The sequence below is a fragment of the Homarus americanus genome, unplaced genomic scaffold, assembly GCF_018991925.1.
Source record: "Homarus americanus isolate GMGI-L3 unplaced genomic scaffold, GMGI_Hamer_2.0 scaffold57980, whole genome shotgun sequence".
NCBI lineage: Eukaryota > Metazoa > Arthropoda > Malacostraca > Decapoda > Nephropidae > Homarus > Homarus americanus.
Genome location: NW_024716703.1, coordinates 16,364,243 through 16,379,011, shown reverse-complemented (window position 1 = coordinate 16,379,011; position 14,769 = coordinate 16,364,243). Strand labels below are relative to the sequence as shown.

General features: G+C 41.6%; 2 protein-coding genes across 4 annotated transcripts in view; one reads left to right on the top strand and one right to left on the bottom strand.

Moving 5' to 3' along the window:
- Positions 1-14,156, bottom strand: part of LOC121858314 (succinate-semialdehyde dehydrogenase, mitochondrial-like) — a 96,241-nt gene extending 82,085 nt beyond the window's left edge. For 2 of the 3 annotated variants that reach the window (XM_042354652.1, XM_042354654.1), the window contains exons 1-2: positions 14,005-14,156; positions 9,716-9,850 (exon numbers count right to left, since the gene is read on the bottom strand). In XM_042354652.1, the coding sequence (XP_042210586.1) occupies positions 9,716-9,850; positions 14,005-14,055 (186 nt within the window). In that variant the 5' untranslated portion in view covers positions 14,056-14,156. Of the gene's footprint in view, positions 1-9,715; positions 9,851-10,113; positions 10,265-14,004 lie in introns of those variants that run through there. The other variant, XM_042354653.1, reaches the window with a different exon arrangement.
- LOC121858391 (asparagine synthetase domain-containing protein 1-like) overlaps positions 14,141-14,769 on the top strand; it is a 119,082-nt gene continuing 118,453 nt past the window's right edge. Inside the window, exon 1 of the mRNA XM_042354835.1 lies at positions 14,141-14,492. The gene's annotated coding sequence lies outside the window, so the exon portion shown is untranslated. The remainder of the gene's footprint in view (positions 14,493-14,769) is intronic.

Below are 14,769 nucleotides of genomic sequence, written 5' to 3'. Positions count from 1 at the left end.
AAAGCGATTACGGTAACATCTTTTGAACGAAAGAAAGTGAAAGTCATTATTTTCGTCAAGATTTGATCCCACTTTCCACTGTAATACGTACGTCATTTTAGCAAAAATATTACATTTCCGTGAATGCATTATATCAAGCACAGTATGAATAGAATACCATTGTAATATAACAATATTTTGAGTCCTACTCTTTCCATTTACAGATTACTGTACAAGCCCATAATAATGGCTCCTAAAGTAGATAAACTTCGTTGTGTGAAGAGAAAGAAGAACACGTTGAAATTGAGTGACAAACTTGAAATAATTAAGAAACTAGTACCTGGTGTGAGCAATACTGTTCTAATGGAAAATACAACATTGGAAAGTCTACAATTTATGATATCAAAAAGGCAAAGAATAAAATTCTAGAATTCACAGCTTTTTCATTAAAACTGCTCGTTTTGATAAATGAAGCATGCTATATTTGCTAATGAATAAACTATCAAAATGTACCTGTTCATCTCTTCTTTATTCCTCCTTAAATTTTAATTTTAAAAGTACTGCCTGAGAATCCGGAAAATCCGAAAATCCGGACCGACCCAATCCCCAAGCAGTCCGGATTTTTGGACTTCTACTGTAGTTTGGTACTTGAGAGAAACAAAACACTAAAAAGACTTCAGAGTCTACCCAGATGCACCTCAGCCCATCTCCTAGAATAAACAAAACATTGTTTTTTGTAGTATTTTGTTAAAACAAACACTTATAAATCAACACAGATAAAATTATGGGACGTGAAATGGTATGTTTACTAGCGATCAGCTGATGTGAAGATGGGGGGGGGGGGTGATATGTCTGACAGTTGATGCCAAGGTCTAGTGCTTATTTATTTATTTGTCATTAAGAGTGCTTTTAAGTTTTCTCTTTAAAATGTCACTGAACTGACATGTTCTAATTAATTTTATTACAAGGGGCTAAAATTTTTATCTTTGTGCAAAATATATGACGTTTACAGTATATTCAAATTATTCGAGGTCTTGCAAGGATTTTAGCAATGCAAATTATATTCTCCTAACTTTAGTCTGATATTATATAAGATAAAAACTGTAAGCCTATAACCACCAAACCCTGGCTGGGAAGGTGACAGTGACACGTTTGACAGTTGGGGCAGAAGGTTTTTGTTTTTTGTTTGTAAAATGTCACAGAAGTGACCTGGGAGAATATAATTTACATTACTGGAATTCTTATAAGACTAATTAATTTGAATATAATCATGCTATAGTTTGCACTAAACAATTTTTTTTTTAATCATTTAGTACATCATTTTGAATTCATGTACAGTACAGCTTTGCCCTTAGGACAGTGTTGCGTGACCAGAGAAACATTAGGCGCGAATTTTAAAATTTGATGCACCAGATTGACTCGCGCAAGATAGGAAAGATTCGCTTTAAATTAAAACATTGTCCTTAATTGTGGGTGTCGCTTTAAATCACTAATCTTAAATTGAATCGCTTTAAATCGATGTTCTACTGTAGTTATGTTGTTACTCCTGGGGTCACTATATGAGGAATACTCTACTCCATACACAGGGGAATGGAATTGAGAACTACAGTATTCTTAACGGTTCTTTGTTCATTAACGACATTATTCAGAATGAACAATTACATTTCAAAACAATAGCCTACCCTCCTACCTAGCTTCACAATACATATAACATCGTGCAAAGGGAGCTTACCAAAGGATACACTTATACTGTATATATCTCGCCATGTTGAACCTGCCAACCCACACACTTGTCTACACTTAAAACACTTCCAAACACATTCTGCATTTGAAAATCGAGCATACTTGAGGCTGGGTGCAAAACTCTAGTCTCCTGCCAATCAGCCCAGTTATGCCTATGATGTCACACTCAGGTCACTGTGATTGGCTTATGCCTAAGGCATCCTCAGGGACCTGTCAGCTTGCTGGGCAGCAGGCATGCTTCTTGGTGGAATACTGTACATATATATTTTCTCTACAGTGACATAATTTACTTTAAAATCCTTGGCACTGTTGCGCTGAAATATAATATAGATGGCCAAAACATATGCTTTTCTCATATATATATCAACCTTTGGCCTGGCAACACTCCTGCCAAAGTACAGTGAGTCACAACACTGACTTTGTTACTACCAGTACAATGAACCCTCACTTTATGCGGTGAACCCACGGAGGCCCGCGTAAAGCACGAAACGCGTAAAGTGAACAACATAACATATGGGATTAAATGAAATAGAGACCGGCTGACCCCCAAGCTCCACTTTTTCCAACACAATACCTATGTTCTAGTAAAAATAACATCTTAATTTTATGATGGTACATGCACACAATTAATACTTAAGAGAAATAGAGAAATTCAGTCGCCAAGTTAATGTCCATTCAATTAATGGACTCAACTCCCTCCCCCTCTTCTCACACTCCTGGCTCTTCCCTCTCTGAAAAATGTTTGGGGGAAAAACCACTAGATTTTAAGGTACAGTCAACCCTCACTTTACGCGGTTAATGTAACCCGCAGGGTCCCGCGGAAAGTGAGGAACGCGTAAAGTGAATAACATAACATATGGGATTAATTGAAATAGAGTCCGGGCCGACCCCCAAACTCCACTTTTTGACGAGACACAACTATGTTGTAGTAAAAATTTTATCTTAACTTTATGATGGTATGAAAAAACAAGTAATATAGATGAGGTTAGGTTAGGAAAAATAAAGGTTAACATAGGAAAAATAAAGGTTAGGTTAGGAAAACTAAAAGTTATGTGGAACACTTACGTTAGTAGAAGAGATGGGTCAGCGTACGGGGATGGAGGCTGGTTCCGAGGCAGAGGGCAGGCTACTGGCCCTCAGGTGAATCACCATTACTAGGTGCATCACCATCACTATCAGTTACAGTTGTCAGGGCTTCCCTGACAAATCCCTCAAAGTCATCTTCACTGTCACTATCACTGGCTTGGGCTGCCTGTGGTGGGTTGCGGGCGAAGAAATCTGTTATGCTTTGCTGACGGCTGGTGTTGATGTTGTCGTGATACACCTTGATGTAGGGCTCCATAGTCTGCAACAGCTGGGTAGTGAAGATTTCATACCTGTTTCATCGTTCTCGATATTCATGTCTTCACTGACGTCGTCATCATCATCATCTACCATCTCCTCGGTAGTCACATCAGGTTCCATTATCACCTCCAGGATGTCGTCGTTGGTGGTCTCGGAGAAGCCTGGAACTGTAACAGTCTGCGCAGCTTCTCTGGCAAGGTCCACTGCTACTGCAATAGTCATTTAGCTTGGTCATGTCCATGCTCTTGTAGGCGTGCTGTGTGGATCACCGATAACTTGAGCTTACTGGTACCGGAGGCATTGGTGGTAAACAGGACGGTGATGCGTTCCTTCTGCATCTTTCGGCCCCGAATCTTGCTGGCATTCTTTACAACGAAGGACTTGGAAGGTAGCTTTTTCCAGAAAAGACCAAATTCGTCCATGTTAAACACCTGGTCGTCACTGTACTGTCCTTCCTCCATCTCACATAAAAACGGAGGAAATTCCCTAGCCGCAGCACGGTCAGCACTCGCTTCTTCACCACCAATGTTTATATTGGTGATCTTGTTCCGGATCTTAAACCTCTGTAACCACCCAGAGGAAGCATTAAAGGGTTTGGGCTCTGTAATTCCCATCTTTCGTGCCACTGAAATGTACAGTTCACGTGCGTACTCCATAACAGAGTGCGTGTCGACCGCCATGTTCCGTCGCGCCTGACGCACCAAGTACCTCACAAGTAATTTTTCTGTCTTGAGAAGCACCTGGTTGTGAAAATACTTGATCATAGAAGCACCTGTAGACTTTGTGATCGTCATGTGCTCCTTTATCTTGGCTGCATCCTTCTTTATTGTTCAAATCGTAGATTCATTCACACCATGCTGGCTCGCCAAATCAACCTGCCTTGTTCCTTTCTCCAACTCTTGGATGATGGTATACTTCACCTCGTAGCTTAAGGAACGTCGTGTCTTCTTTGGCTTAGTGCCGCTGGGACCAAGTAAGGAAAGGTTTCTCTCTGGGGGTGGTGGTCCAGCGGAAGCCATTTTAGAGAACAATGGATGCACGTTTACACGGTCTGGCGTGGAGGGATGAAAGTGGCGCGGCTAGGTCAAGGATCGTCTTTCCTCCCTCCCCCGGATGGACACGTCATAATACTTTAAGCCAATTACAGCTAGCAGCAGAGGGGGGTAGGGATGCATGGCCAATCACAGTCCGATACGTCATATGATGTCAGTGATAACGCAACAGACACATACTGCGCAACCTTACCGCGCGGTTTGCCCAGGCAGAGGGAGGAGGAGGGAGAGGCGAGAGCACAGGCAGGCAGGCGGGTGGGGCGAATCTAAAAATAGCGTCGCGCCGGACACTCTCCGCGTAATGGGGTTCACGCACCGCGTAATGTGAGCACGTTAGGTTCTGGCAGGGCACCGCGTTAACGTGGAAACGCGGAATGTGGGACCGCGTAAAGTGAGGGTTGACTGTAGTAATAAATAATACCTCAAACTAAAGTTAGGATAATATAATTGACATTTGCCAGTTCCTTGTAAGACCAAGGAATATTTTGAATATAAATGTCGCTATACTTTTGCACAAAGATAACATATTTACTCGAAAGTAAACAAAATACTTAAGTAGATCTAAAATTTGTATGTCTAATGCAAAATCTATGATATTTATATTCAAAATGATCATCAAATTGTAAGAATTCCAGGAATGTAAATTATATTCTGGCCCGGTAATTTATATGAATTTTATGAGCTAAAACAAATATCTTCAATAAATAAACAAAATATACTTACCGAAATACTATCTGTCAATCAAAATACCCCACCTACCCCCCCTCTTCCCACCTGCTACCCTGGGTCCCTCCCTCCCTCCCTACCCCCACCTTTCCTCCCTACCAGAGAAATGATTGGGTTATAACAGTATATTTACATTTTTAGTTATAAATAATACCTCAGACTAAAGTTAGGATAATATAATCGACATTGCTGGATTCCTTGCAAGACCAGGAATATTTTGAATATACACTTCATATATTTTGCACAAAAGATAACATATTTGCTCTGAGTAAACAAAATACTTGCATTAGATCTAAAATTTGTATGTCTAATGCAAAAATCTATGATGCTTACATTCAAAATGATCATCAAATTGTAAGAATTCCAGCAATGTAAATTATATTCTGGCCGGATAATTTGTATGAATTTTACGAGTTAAATAAAAAATTATACTTCACCTGCGTATATGAGTAGATGCACCACGTAAAGTGGAAATTCCGGTTCTGGCAGGGTACCGCGTAAATGTAGAAACGCGTAAGCGAGGTTCACTGTACAGTAATACCCAGCAACTGCGGTTTTTAGCCACTTACATTCGCATTATACACAGTGCCTCGCCAAATATTTCTATATCTTTTTCCACATATCGCGCCGTGTCGGCTCGAGCTATTTTTAGATTAAGCCCCACCCCCCACCCTGCTTGACTGCCTGCCTGCCTGTTTAGCTCATAAAATTCATACAAATTACCCGGTCAGAATATGATTTACATTGCTGGAATTCTTATAATTTGATGATCCTTTTGAATATAAACATCATAGATTTTGCATTAGACATACAAATTTTAGATGTAATGTTTACTCTTGAGTAAATATGTTATCTTTTGTGCAAAATATATGACATTTATATTCAAAATATTCCTGGTCTTACAAGGAATCCAGCAATGTCAATTATATTATCCTAACTTTATTCTGAGGTATTATTTAATACTAAATGTTAAAATTTAGTTTTTCACCCAACATCTCTTAGAGGATTGATTTTGATTTTGCGCTTGCAGCTGACTACTTTATTAATGCACCCCACGCCAATCCCCTGTGGCGGTGGCGCAAAAGGATTACAAATTAGGGTTTACAAAGGGTCATAATAATTAACCCCGTGGTCGGGATATTATGGCACTGAGAGTTGCCTGATATTTCATTTGACTGTTGGTTCTATACATAAAATTGTATTCACAAATCTTGGTGGTAGGTGGCATTATCCATCCTGTTTTCACTTTGTTATCACATTTATTCGTGGGGTATTCATGCATTCTTTGTGTTGGTTCTGTGGCGAAATTGATATAGTTACTTTAGAGTGCAAAAAAGAAGGGATACAATCTTAATATGTCGGCTATCTTGCCATTGAGATGAAGTGTTGTGCCATTTCACACACAGTGTGCTTGGACCTGTCCCTAAAGGTTCTATCTTCACACAGTCGGGCGTAGTGTTTAAGTGTGTGGCCATATGTATATTACACTTACAATAGTTTGTTTACATCATGAGAACATACGTAAAGGTATATATCTAACCTTAATCTAGCGGTTACAACATCTTGTAATCTATTGATCTTGTTACTAACTCTATACATGTTTCACTTGATACATCTCATCATGGTATTTCCCTATGGATCGATAGTACTCAGCACTTGTCTGCCAGTCCATCGTAATAAGTTCTTTCCCTAATTACAGTTTTAAGGGTTCTTTTTGACCGAATGATTATTCAAGGTGTCTTTGTTAGGCCTTGTGAGTTTTAGCGAGGCATCAACTCTGTTGTTTTATGAGGCCTATGTGAGAGGGATCCTAACAGTTTGACCTGACACCCGGTCAACAAGACACGCATATTTGTGTGGCTTCAGAGACAAGAAACAGCCTGGTAGGTACCAAGGGCAAGTAGTGAGAAGAGTCAGTGATAGTAGGAGCTGTCAGTAACAGTGGTTTCAATGAATTTAATAGCTGTGAGTATTGCAACTAATTCGGTTTGTAGAGTGGATGCCAGTTGTTGATTGCTCCTTTCTCAGATGCATATTACCCGTCAGGTTAGTCCTGTATGCACTTTAGCCCTCCCACAGGCGGTGTTTAGAGATCCATCAGTGTACCAGATGGTCTGTGTGACCAATATTATCAGTCCTGTAGAGTGTGTATGTGTTCAAGAGCTCTCAATTTGGCAGTGTGTTGGAGATAAATGCTTTATATAATTAATTTTTTGGCGGATCGATAGGTATTGTGATATCAAGGGAACTGTCGTCAGGGTGGCAGGAAAAAAAAAAAAAAAAAAAAAAAAAACTGTTGTGTCTCAACTTTGTGCAGGTGGTCTGTCCAAAACATCTTCATATGTGTGGCGCTGTAGTTTGGATCCATTTAGACTCAGTAGTCCATAGTTCATACATTTCTAGCAATTTTAAGGAAACAATGTTATCAGGATCACCATGCAAGCCTCAGGGCTATCATGAGGTTGACTTCAGTGTTATTCTATCTTTAACACTGGGTATACCTAGTTCTTTTTTCCTCATATTAAGTACTTTTTGGTGCTCATGGGACATCCTAGGATAATTCACGAGGGCTTTATTTTGCATTTTCTCAAGCTTGTCAGCGCCTTTCCCGTCCGCGAAGAGACCAGGGCTGTTCGCGTGGTAATCTATCAGAGATCTTATATAAGCGTGGGTACATTGTTTAACAATTCTAATATTAGCACCATAGTCTTGCGGGCTGTACCCGCTTCACTTCTAAGGTCTCAGTCTGTCAGTACATTAGCGGGTTAGCTGTTGTATGGCAATTGAGATTTCAAGGGATGAAACACCAAGATATTTAAAACATAGTCAATAGTGTTGTTACCTATCTTGAGCTTGGCGGGGCGGCGTTCTTTTGGTTACCAGCTTGTTTGTTGAACACCTTAGTTTGTCAGTGGAATAATAAAGACGAAGTGTTCACAGGCTGCGTATACATGGTTCAGGTGGTTTGCATTTCCGCGATGAGTTTTTAGTATGTATAAGAATATCATCAGCATAGCTGATTGAGGACTGTGCTGGGGTTATCTGGTATTACAAATTGTAATGCATTCATAAGAACATTGAACAAAGTGGGGCTAAAGTACTCACCTTGAGGTACCAAATTTTTTATCTTTAGCTTCACTTTTTTGTAACCCTGAGCAGTGCAACCACAGCCCTTCCTGTTGGTTGGTAACACTTAGCCAAGTAACAATAACCCTACCTCTATATCCATTTTGGCTAAATTTATCTATCAGTTGCCTATTGGCAATATCAAATGCAACTTTTAGGTCAAAAATATGGTGCTAGTCGCCTTTCATCACCATGCACAGTTAGGGTGATGCAATTATGTACACCCTTTACCATGGGTGAAGCCATTATGTTAGGAGACATGTGTTCTCTGATTCTATATAAAGTCTGCCAGAACCATCCTCTCCAAAGGTTTACATGGGCAGCTGGTTAGTGATATGGGGCCAGGCATCAGGCTGTCCCTGGTTTGATATTACAACATACTGCTGGTCCATGATGTGGGTAGTTGGTCCTCGGCATGACTCAGGATTAGTGGGGTGGGGAGGTTGGGACGGACCCGTGGTTGGAAGAGGGGAGGCAAGGTGGGGTACTTTGATTGACAGATGAGTGTAGTGAAGAATATTTTTTGTTTAACTGAAGATATTTGTTTTAGCTCATAAAATTCATACAAATTACCCGGCCAGACTATAATTTTACATTGCTGGAATTCTTACAATTTGGTGATCATTTTGAATATAAACATCATAGATTTTGCATTAGACATACAAATTTTAGATGTAATGTTTACTCTGAGTAAATATGTTATCTTTTGTGCAAAATATATGACATTTATATTCAAAATATTCCTAGTCTTACAAGAATCAGCAATGTCAATTATATTATCCTAACTTTAGTTTGAGGTATTATTTATTAAAATTTAGTGGTTTTCCCCAAAATTTCTCAGAGGGAAGAGCCAGCAGTGTAGTGTGAGAAGAGGGGGAGGAGTTGAGTCCATTATTTGAATGAACATTAACTTGGCGACTGTATTTCTCTATTTCTCTTAAGTATTAATTGTGTGCATGTACCATCATAAAATTAAGATGTTATTTTTCTAGAACATAGGTATTGTGTGGGAAAAGTGGAGTTTGGGGGTCGGGCCAGTTTCTATTGGAATTAATCTCATATGTTCTGTTGTTCACTTAGCGCAGTTTTCACTTAACACACGGTACCCTGTGGGTTTTATTGACCGCGTTAAGCGGGGTACTACTGTACTGTAATTTCACCAATACTGTATTATTTGTGCATATCTTACAACTACAGGTATCATGACTAAAATTATATGCAATACAGTATGTTTTATTTATACCAAGGATGTTGCTGACTTTGAATGTCCTGTATGCACAGGTAACCACATTACATGGTCTAGCAAGGCTGCAGAAACTCAACATTAGATATATTCCTGGACTGTGTCAATGAGTTTGGTATCTAGGTGATATGATCAGCGCTGGAGGGTGTGCTGAAGCTAGCTCAGTTGCATAAATCAGAAGTGGCTGGAGGAAGTTTAGGGAGTTGCTGCTTTTATTGACGACTAGAGGACTTTCCCTCCAAGTGAAAGGAAAGAAACGTGAAACTGGTGAAGGAAATGTGATGTTATACAGTATAGCAATGAAACATTAATGGTTAAAGATGACATACACAGGCTTGTGCAAGCTGCTATAAGAATGGTGAGGTTGATGTGCAATGTGACACTGAAAGACAGGAAACCCTAGGTACTGAAAGTACAGTATTGGAAAAGTTTCGTGTACAGGCAGGTAGAGATGGTTTAACCACGACAGCATAAACTCTTGCTTCATATATAAAACACAAACCTTGCTATTGGCTGGATTAGTGACGGGAAACAGCTTGCCACTCGCTGCAGACACCCATTTACCTCCAATGTATGCCTCTTGGTGTAGTAATGATGCATATCTAAGTCCATGACCCTTCAAAACCTCCATCATGAGCTGAAATTCAACAATGCCATCATGATCTTGAAATTATCAATAAGCCTGGCTAATAATTTAATAATTTCCTGAAATGAAGGATTCATCATCATGTCCTATCGTATGTCTGGAACTAGGTGACTAGTGAATTAGAGCCATAAATTAGTTTCACTTTCTTGTCAGTAACATGGACCACATGCTTCACGACTTCGACTTTGTCACTGTCTACATAGACGACATTCTCGTCACATCTCCAACGCCTGCCAAGCATCATCACCACCTACAGCTCCTTCTCCAACGCCTGCAGAACAACAACACAAAAGTTCATCCCGCCAAGTGCGTCTTCGGAGCCTCCTCCATCGACTTCCTCGGTCACAGAGTCTGGTCGAGCAGCATCCAACCCCTATCACAGAAGGTAACTGCCATCAAGGAGTTCCCCAAACCTGAAACAGTGAAAAAGTTCCGAGAATTCCTAGGTTTAGTCAACTACTACCACCGCTTTATTGCCCAGGCTGCTAACATCCTCGCTCCTCTCCACCATCTTCTCAAGGGACTCCCTAAGACGTCTCACAAGCCTCTCATATGCACTCAAGAGGCTTTTACAGCATTCATCACTATCAAGCAGCACATCACACTCCTTACCCTGCTGGCTCGCCCTGCCCCCAATGCCCGGACCACTCTCACAACAGACGCTTCTTCTACTGCCGTGGGCGCCGTCTTACAACAGATCAACGGAACTCTCATGCCCACTGCCTTCTTATCACAGCGGCTTCAACAACCTCAACTCAAGTACAGCACCTTCGATTGAGAGCTCCTGGCCATATATCTTGTTGTCAAGCATTTCCAGCACTTCCTCGAGGCCTGTCAGTTCACCATCTTCACTGATCACAAGCCCCACGTCTACGCCTTCGCTTCAGCCTCCCAGACACATACACTTCGTGTTCTTTGCCAGGTGGCTTACATCTCGGAGTTCACCAGCGACATCCAACACATCAAGAGCAGCCACAACGGGATCGCCAACACCCTCTCTCATTGTATATCCAGCATTCATCCCTGGGTGGAGATGAGGGAAGAATGCTAAGGCGAGGACCTTGCAGCATACAAGACATCTCCCTCAGGTCTCGCCCTCCAAGAACTCCCCGTTCCAGGCACGAACATCAAGTTGTGGTGCGACATGTCCTGCGGGCAGCCTAGACCGTTCGTGCCTCACATCCACCGCCGTGCCATCTTCGACCGCATCCATGGTCTCAGCCACCCAGGTGTACGGGCCTCCCAGCTCCTTCTCACGCAACGTGTCGTCTGGCCTGTTATCGAGGCTGATACTCGGAAATGGGCTACCCAGTGCCTGGCCTGCCAGTTCTCTAAGATACATTGACACACACGGGCTCCTTTAGAAACCTTCCCTGTGCCCAAAGGACGCTTCCAGGTAGAGCACCTCGACATCGTGGGACCTCTTCCATCATCCTGCGGCAACACCTACATCTTCACCTGCATTGACCGTTTCACCAGGTGGACAGAAGCCATTCCCATGCCTAATGCTGCAACAGAGTCAGCCGTTCGCGCCTTCCTCTCTGGTTGGGTCTCCCGTTTCGGTCCTCCCACGACTGTCATCACTGACTGAGGAGTCCAGTTTGAGTCACAACTCTGGCATAGTCTCCTGCAGTTCCTTGGAATTTCCAGGCACTGCACTACTGCTTACCACCCTCAATTAAACGGCATGGTAGAGCAGTTTCAGCGTCAGCTGAAGGAAGCCATCAAGGCACAGCACGACCCCTACAGCTGGACGGATGCTCTACCCTTAGTGCTCCTTGGCATAAGCGCATCACACAAAGACAACATGGACTGCAGCCCAGCAGATCTCACCCTAGGCGAGCCCCTTCGCCTACCCGGGGACTTCTCACCTACTCCTGACCTCGACCACTTCACACCTGCTGTCCGTCACAACCTACTGCTCCTGATGAGGATCCTGCATTCGGCCCTATGGACCAGACACCCCACCCGGCGGCCCTGAGGATTTTGCACCTGCCGTGAGATCAGTACCACATTCCTCACCTGTTCAACCTTCTCTTATCTACACCCCTTCTTCTCCCACAGATCTCGTGTCACTAGGCGGAGTCGTCACGCGTAGCGGCCGAGTGGTTCACACCCCCGCCCGTTATCTCACATGTGGGATACAACCCTGCCAACAAGTCTCCTGCACCGCCTAGAGAGGAGGGGGAGTATTGTAGTGGATACTTTCCCCTACAACTGCCAACTGCCGTTTTGTCGCTGACCAGCCGACCCCACGGAGTTCTTCAGACTAAGCCTACCTTTCAGACTGCGCGGTGATTGGCCAGTTTTCGCCTTAGACCTCAGCCAATCAGCAGCGCCGTTCACTTCCGGAGGACTCATATAAATATCCCCAGCCTCGCCGTGAAGATTATTTTACTCAATGCTCTCAAACAGACAAGACCTCCTCTCAACAAGCTCCTCACCACACAGCAACTCCCTAGCACTGCATTTATACATATAATATATTTATAGCAAACGCCATTATTGTGAGTTTCCCTTTTCACCTCCATCCTTAGGGCCAATTGTAAGAACAGTGGTTGGGTGTACGACTCCATTTACGATGACCTTCTTGCCCTGATCTTGTTTCAGTTATACCACCCTTTTGAAGCTCTGGAGAGATCTCGAAGTTTCAATATTTTGAGTACAGCACTAGCTAATAATTCCCACCAGGATACTTGTTTCGAGACTCCTCCAAAGCTTCGAAAAGTGCAGAATTCCATGCGTTAAAGGCGATATTGCTGTAAAAAGACCAGGGCAAGAAGGTCATCGTAAATGGCGTTGTACACCCAACAACTGTTCTTGCAATTGGCCCTTAGTGCGAGATCTCCTACATAGCCAATGCTACAATATCTTTGTAGACCGAAAGCTATAGTGGGATCAGATTACTGATGCACAGAATGAGTTACCTTCGTAAGTAATAAATTCCACATCCATAAATAACTTAAAAACAAATATGATAACCACATGAAATATTATGATCATTAAAATTACAGAAGTGTTTCTGAGCCGGGTAACCTGGTAAAATAGCCGCCTTCAGTTGTAAACAGGCGAGTTGTTTATTGTTTCTATCAATGATATAGTCAGTACCTAACCCCGAGTCGGGTCAGGACAGGAAGTGACCTGGGGTCCGACTAATTACCCAAATGGACCCAAATGTACCCAAATATAGCCGCAATGAAGTCAAATAATGGTCCTACATGAATAACTCGGACTGCTAATCACTTCTCGACTAGTATTTGGCGTCACGAAGTCACAAAAAATTGGTAAACTTCATTTAATCTGAGTTAATAGATCAAGTGCATGTACCTAATCTAATCTAATCTAATCTAATCTAACCTAACACAACTCAGATTAAATTAAGTTCATAAATTTTTTTTGACTTTATGACACCAAATAATAATTGAGAAGTGATTCACAGCCCGAATTACGCTTGTACGACCATCATTTGACTTCATTGCGGCTACATTTGGCTACATTTGGGTAATTCCTCGCTTCGTCGGTACATGCACGCGATCTATTAACTCAGATTAAAGTAAGTTTTCCAATTTTTTGTGACTTTCTGACACCAAATACTAGTCGAGAAGTGATTAGCAGTCCGATTTATTCATGTAGGACCATTATTTGACTTCATTGCGGCTATATTTGGGTACATTTGGGTAATTAGTCGGACCGGTGACTGACCTGACATGCCACAAGGACAGGCGTGTGTGAACCAGGTGACCCAAATCAATAGCACTCGACCTACTTTACCGTCAGACCAGGCTTAATAGACACTATGTAAAATTAAAATGAGTAAAGGTGTAGATGCAGGTATTATTGCAGTTTCAACTCCAACTGGGAATGATATCTGTAACATCTGCCAAACAAACATTCCCAATGCTGTACTAATTGAACAATTCAAATACTGTACTAGTAAAACCATAATTAACACAACCCAAAGCTGTCACTTTTACAAAACACCAGTGTGAGCAAGCTGACGTTTAAGTGTTTACAAGAAAATACATTTTGTAATGTTTGCGTAACATCTGCAGCTTCTATGCGGGTACTTGACTGATAATGCTTAACAAGACACTTAACTCAGGGTACACCTATAACAACATAACAATTCTTAATATTCTATTTACCGTGTGCTTATGATGTATCAAAGCAGTTCTGAGGTAATTTAACACTGCCATTCTATTTTAACAAAGCAGAATTTAAAACTGATGTATTAACCCCCTGAGCGACCCTCCTGACGCTGCTCTCACCGCTACTGTCAGTGGCTGAGCCGTGTCGTCTGTACCTCTCAGTCTCTCATGTTAACTAATAGCCACGAAAAAAATATTTGCATCATCTATTTACCAGATGACATAACCCAACCGTAACTGACCTTTACTAGACATAAAAAATTATATTATTTTACTTTTTATCTTCTACATTAATAATAATTGACCCATGAATGGCTTAACGTTTCCCTTTCTGGTAATATATCAACATTAGTTATGCATCAGCCGTCCATGTCGGTCTTTAGAGATGTGACTTCAGTTTAATAAAATTATTTATGTTCTAGAAAAATAAGTCGCAGGGTGAGGAGTGATGCAGTACACCTCTTGGACATACCACTAATAAAAAGGTAAAATTATCGTTTCGGTCATCCATCTATTTGGATAGTTGAATTTATGTTTTTTCCGATGGTTTTTGATGTGTGGGATGATTTTGACCTTCGTTTTGGTGTTATTTCACTTGTTGCCAGTAAGCGAATCTCGGGAATGTTATAGTTACAATCAATACTTTTGATAATTCTTAGACGTTTCGGTATTATTGCATTTTCGCACCCCACATTCCTATCCCTAGTCTATTATCATATTCGAATAAGACGTCTAATTATAAGATAATTTTCTTCTATTACA